The sequence below is a fragment of the Priapulus caudatus genome, unplaced genomic scaffold, assembly GCF_000485595.1.
Source record: "Priapulus caudatus unplaced genomic scaffold, Priapulus_caudatus-5.0.1 Scaffold1150, whole genome shotgun sequence".
In the NCBI taxonomy this organism is placed as follows: domain Eukaryota; kingdom Metazoa; phylum Priapulida; class Priapulimorpha; order Priapulimorphida; family Priapulidae; genus Priapulus; species Priapulus caudatus.
Genome location: NW_014578211.1, coordinates 82,122 through 88,679, shown reverse-complemented (window position 1 = coordinate 88,679; position 6,558 = coordinate 82,122). Strand labels below are relative to the sequence as shown.

At 44.0% G+C, this 6,558-nt stretch overlaps 1 protein-coding gene across 1 annotated transcript in view; it reads right to left on the bottom strand.

Moving 5' to 3' along the window:
• Window positions 1-237: 237 nt before the first annotated feature.
• The window catches only part of LOC106815570 (transmembrane 7 superfamily member 3-like), a 12,366-nt gene continuing 6,045 nt past the window's right edge, over window positions 238-6,558 (bottom strand). Inside the window, exons 7-12 of the mRNA XM_014820040.1 lie at window positions 4,999-5,151; window positions 4,492-4,589; window positions 3,678-3,837; window positions 2,625-2,801; window positions 2,023-2,115; window positions 238-745 (exon numbers count right to left, since the gene is read on the bottom strand). Coding sequence (XP_014675526.1) covers window positions 723-745; window positions 2,023-2,115; window positions 2,625-2,801; window positions 3,678-3,837; window positions 4,492-4,589; window positions 4,999-5,151 — 704 coding nt within the window. The 3' untranslated portion in view covers window positions 238-722. The remainder of the gene's footprint in view (window positions 746-2,022; window positions 2,116-2,624; window positions 2,802-3,677; window positions 3,838-4,491; window positions 4,590-4,998; window positions 5,152-6,558) is intronic.

Below are 6,558 nucleotides of genomic sequence, written 5' to 3'. Positions count from 1 at the left end.
TAAAAATTGGATATACTTATTTCCTTGCTTGCTTGCTTGCTTGCTTGCTTGCTTACTTGCCTATTCACGTAGCTTTACTACAGTATTGCTGTATCTAATTATCTATATAATAATCTTAACTAATTAAGCACTGCTTGCATGACAACGTGCCACCTCTAGATCAACCCAGTTTTAATGTTCATGACAACAAACGAAACATTCCATAATAGTTCTGCTACAAGCCAGTGTTTTTTTTCCGAACAACGTTATTTTTTTATTTCTAACAACGTACAATAATCGTGCGGCCTCTCGGCACGCCATCGTACACACTTATAATTAAAATAGAAGAAAATTTAATATAAGTAATCATTCTGCTTCAAGTCAAGTCACACAGACATTTATCTATTACGGATCACTGTGTAAAAAAACTGCTTATCACATGCCAACTATCACCTCTAACCACATTTAATATTATCACAGTCAACTTTTTCCCGTATTCCTTGTACTAGCATTTCTTTGTATCCGCTGTTTTAGTGAGAAGTTCTCGACGATGGATTTACAATCGGCAGTTAGTCGTTGAATGTTCTTTCCGAAATTCATGCACGTAAATAATACTGGGACAGGCCACTCCAGCATTACCTAGCACACGTATGTTCACTAGAAACCATACGAGGCCTGGCGGACTAGTGCCGCACAATCACCCACGCGCTGGAGATGCAGCTTATGAACGGTTGCCATGGCGACTACAGTGTTTGCCTCCTGTCTACTAGTGAACAGCAAAAGAAAAATTGCATATTTTTAGTGCTACGAAAAAAGTGCGTGTGGATGTAGCAATAATGCCATGTACGTACGTACGTACATACATACAGGCATGCATATATATATGGCATGTTGATTCATAACAATGCCTGCAGCTAGTAATATTTTGCAAATTGCACAGTAAAGACAAAACACTGCTTTCTCATGAGATCTCACTGCTAGAAAAAGTTACAGCAACAGATTTGGCATATATATATATATATACAGACAGATAGATAGATAGATAGATAGATATGCCATCATTGAGAAAGTGGATAGCACGTTGCTGTACAGGTTGGAAAAATTGAATAGCTGCAGGTACTGCTATGAATCATGATCCCATCAGATTGTGGCCACAGTGAGTGGTAACCGCGATCGCTCAACCCTAACATATCTATTGCTCTATAACACAAAGACGTTGCGAACATTTCTACTTGATGACTGAATTAGCTTTTTCAGAGAAAACGTAACCAAGTGAGTACTACTGACACAATCAATATTCGGTTAGTTTTGCTAGTGTGGAACAAACAAGCCGCTACATGATGAACGTTTTTAAATTACTTCTAGATCTCTGATGAATTACGCTATAGTAGAATTCCAATGCAATTCATGACAAACGTGTTCTCCTCACCTGTAGTTCTCCTGTCCTCACCCCGCTCCAAAACACCTCTGCCCTAGCAATTACACACTCTATGCAGAATCACTGAATTTCATTTGGTACTAATGCATGTCCGATTACATCACCGAATCACCTCGAGATCTATAGACGATGACATACTTGCGCTGAGAGGGTCTATGTCCTCCAGGGTACCGCCGGAACGTACCCTGGTACTATCTAATATGCCGGTCCGTACCTCGCCTACTCCACTAACGAGTCTAGGGAGTCGCCTACGCCTACTCCCTAACCCTAACTCTAACCATATCAGATAGTTACCAGGGTACGTTCCGGTATACCGGACCGTACCTAGGGTACGTTCCGGCAGTACCCTGTGGGACATAGACCCTATGACAGCCATACTTGCAGACAACTACAACTATAACTCCAACCAGACCTCTAACCAGTCAGCAATTCAGCAACTATCACCTCAGCTTAAACTACCACTACACAAATTGAGCGTCGCGGTTCGACTACCACCAGGTGGCGCCGACAACACACACGACAACCGTCGCGCGCGAAAAAATCTCTGCCGAGGTCGAATCGTCGTCGCCTTCGTTCCCCCGGTCAGATGGAATATCGAGTCATACCGTGGTGAGGCCTGTCTCCCGTGACTGCGTCCAGCGTCGCTCCGTACATCAGCACAGGTAGCCTGGCCTGAATCAAGGGTTCCCTATCGTCGTCTGCTGCGCGGCAAGAAAAGGTGGGGGGGGGAGAAATAATGGAGAACGGTCAGTGCGTGCATGCGACTGGGTGGGGGGTCACGTCAAGCCGCGGGCAAAGGGAGGTAAGTTTGAGGCGGCACTATAACACGCACCCACCCACCTGCGTGGAAAATTTTAAAGCGGCACTAACACCCACCCACCTGCCAAAAAAAATCCAAGGTGGCACTCTAACACGCACCCACGCACCTGCATAAAAAATTCGAGGTCCCCCCCTCCGACTGGCTTCAACTCTCCAGCTTATCGGAAAAATTCGCAGAAAAACTCGAGATTTTTTTTAGCACTGCTCTTAGGCTGCAGTAAACTAGCGTAATGTCGCCGGTCCCCCAGTAGTGGCTGTCAGGATGGCTGCCACGTGCTACGCTGCTTTAGGAAGACCTCAAACCTCGAGCACCCAAAGCTTTTATCGACTCACGCTGCTCCGACACTCGCTTGGGAGCTCGCCGTAAAGTAGACATCTGCCTGCTTACCCTGTGATGTCTCAGAGCTGCTGTCGTCGATGGCGATGGAAGATCCGGGTCTGCGAACGTACTGCATCCACGTTAAGCTGGGCGGTGGTGGGAACGGAGCCCGCTGCCTTTCCCTGCGCAGTTGAAGCGCTATCCCCAGCACCGCTAGCACCATCCACACGACTGTCAGCACCACCTCTGCAGGGGAAAAAAGTCAATCGCATTGCTTTCGTCATTTTTAGACGATCGATTAATTACAATTTCATATAGTTACAATTGCGTATTATAGATTAGCGAAATTACAATTACATCAGAATGTCGTGGAGATATACTCAAAAGAGGTAAAAATAATTAAACATATTTTGCGTCATTCATTAATAAAATCAGTTTGCTTCATTTGTTCTCACAATCAGATGAGGGCTGTATTTCACAAACTCGTCGCCAAAAGAGCTGTCATGTATGATAAAGCATACAAAGCTTGTATGGTAGCTATAGCAACCGTATACGTGTGGCTAGTTGTTCCTACGTTACATTCTATTGTATAGTTATCAGTCTGTCTGTCTATGAATATATATATATATATATATTACAGTTTAGAAGCCAAGGAAATGAACCGTTTGTTTGGAATGGTGCCTATGTTACATTCTATTGTTTGGCTATCAGTCTGTCTGTCTGCCTGTCTAATATATATACATATATATACAGTACACAACCTATTATCCGAAACCCTTGGGACCAGACACGTTTCAGAATTCGGAATTTTTCAGATTTCAGAATGGTAGTACAGTACAGATATACATACCGTATATCCTGCAACTAGCCAGTACTAAAACCCAAGTTTTCAAGAGGCCAAGTGCTGCACCGGTACAGTACAATATGTATGTGTAATGCCAAACCCATTAATATTTCTGCAGTGAACCTTTGGCACCAAACGCGAGCTTTGGTGTGCAGACGACCTCCACGAAAAAACTTTCGGTTTTCGGAGCTTTTCGGTTTTCAGAATTTCAGATAATAACATGTGTGTGTACTATATATATATATATATATTACAGTTTAGAAGAGAATGAAACGCACCATTTGTCTGGAAAGGCACCAAAACAAACGCCTCACTGAATTCAGAGTAGCCATGGCGCACGGAGTTGAGAACGACGTACGTCATACTGCCCCGCGTGAACTGATCGATCGCTACGACAAACGCGTAAGAGCCAACCACGGCCGTCGAAACAAGGCTCACCTGAAAACAATAATCAACGTTGACAATCACCGCAGTCGTAGCCGGTCAGCATACGTTTCGATAGCTCAGAGTATAATCGTGACGTCGCGCACGAACTCGGCTATCTCCAAAGGTGAATGCATACAGCCCAGAGACAATAAAACACTAATAGTTCTGTATAGGAATGTTCTGAATATATAATATATTCTTATTCTAGTAATCTGAGTAATCTGTTCTAGGGTCTCCGCATTCACCTTTGGAGATAGCCGAGTCCGTGCGTGACGTCACGATCATACTCTGAGCTATCGAAACGTATGCCGACCGCCGTAGCCCCACGCCTTATGTTAGAACTAAAGTGCTGCCACCTTACGGGCATAAACGCTAGTCGCGCATTATGCCAATTACCATGCCTGCACGAGATAGACCTAATTTCAAAATTTCAAGTTGGATAATGTAGTTCGCTATAGGCAGATAGCGGCCTAATAAACAATACTACGAAAGGCCAGCCTTTCACTTTCATAAACCAGATCGGTAAACAGATGCAATACAATTTGCGTCCATAAATGCCCCCATAAGTTTTTGATCATCCCCCAGATTCACGATCATTCTGACTGGCTTTACTGAGATGACATATAAAAAAAAAAGTTTGCGAATGAACAAATCCAGCTTACTTACCAGGTTGCTAAAAGGCAGCAGAAGACACGGCACCAGGAGCACGATGGACAGAAACACCATTGCGTAATTGAGACCATTACGAAAAAAGTCCAGTCCACCTGCAAAATTCACACCGTCAAAGTCGGCTGTGTGACCGATCACTTCATACTCTCACATACACTCACAGACTTTACACAACAGCGCAGAAAACAATAATACACTCAACAATAAAAATAAGACATCCAAGAGGTGCATCCATGACCGAATCAGGTTCATGGTGTGGGCACAAAAAGACTCACCCTCTCTGTAATTCACGTGCGTAGTTTTAACTGCTCTAAAACGCAGCACTACCGAATCAGACTGAATCAGGTTCATGGTGTGGGGACAAGAACTCATCACTTCTTTAATTCATGTATTTAACTCCTTTACGCGTTACCCTTAAATTTCTTTCACTAAACTTAATTATTTTTTTATTAAATTTAAATTTTAAATTTTTAAGTGTTTACTCCTTTAAAACGCAGCACTTACCGAAGGCAACGAAGAAGAGCAGAGAGGAACAGACATAGCCCAACACGAGACCGGTGAGTAGGATCGAGACGACTGGTATGCACAGCCACACCCACAGCAGCAGCCACAGCATGCCGCCGATCACTGCCAGCAGCACCGCGATCACGATGACGTCTGTAACAAACACAAGAACATCACCACCAGCAGCACCACGATCACGACGACGTCTGTAACAAACACAAGAACGTCACCGCCAGCAGCGCCACGATCACGACGACGTCTGTAACAAACACAAGAACATTACCGCCAGCAGCACCACGATCACGACGACGTCTGCAACAAACACAAGAACGTCACCGCCAGCAGCACCACGATCACGACGACGTCTGTAACAAACACAAGAACATCACCGCCAGCAGCACCGCGATCACGACGACGTCTGCAACAAACACAAGAACGTCACCGCCAGCAGCGCCACGATCACGACGACGGCAACAAACACAAGAACGTCATCACCGCCAGCAGCACCGCGATCAATGAGACGTCTGCAACAACAAACACAAGAACATCACCGCCAGCAGCACTGCGATCACGATGACGTCTGCCGACCACCAACAAACACAAGAACGTCACTGCTGAGGAAGAGAACGGTCCAGAGACTAACGGGAGAACGCTCGCGCTTGTTTAGATAATAAAATGTAATTCATATAATGTGAAAAATAATGACAACAACCACATCAACAACAACAATATCAATAATAATAATTATTATTAATGCAAAATGTCACGAGAACATTCTTCTGTTGTGAAGGACATGCTCCAGATCATATATATAATATTCTAATGTAATTTTATTAATGTAATATATAATATCAGGGCTCGAATTAACCGACGGCAGACGGCAATTGCCGTCGTGTGCCCCTATCAATTGCCGTACTGCCCCTGAAAATCCAACCCGACCGACGGCAGTCACCTGCCTTGCCCTTTTGTGTAATTGCCGTCGGTGCCCTTTAATCTACTGCCCTAGTTTCGTTTTAGTCGAATCAGCATAACACTGTGCGGCGTGCGGGCTGTAGTTGCAATGATGGAGCTAAAAACGCGATATCCGGCAGAGGAATAATAACGGCATCGGATAATTATTTGCTCCTGATGGCGGGCATGTAAAATTTCTTGTTACTGTACTTCCATTAGCAGAGGTGGGTACAGGGGTCGGTGTTACGGTGTAACTTGTACATGGGGGCATATTGTTTTGTACATTAAACAAGACGATGTTGATGTACTAATTTTTTCCTTTATTTAACAAAAGTGCTTGGTGCCCTTCTCAAATTTTGAGAGTTGCCTGGTGCCTTTCTATTTTAGAGAAAATTCAAGGTGATTCTCACATGCCCTAAAAAAATTGCCTTGCCCTTCTCGTCGCTTAATTCGAGCCCTGTTATATAGATATATAGTAGGATTGTAATTTTAACCTGCATTACAACCACACCAAACAGCTTGCCCAACAATGTGAAATTAGATTGTTATTTAGAACTTCCAGTAATCAGAAGGAAAAGAGGGAAGCTAGCTACAGTAGATTCGTCTGCT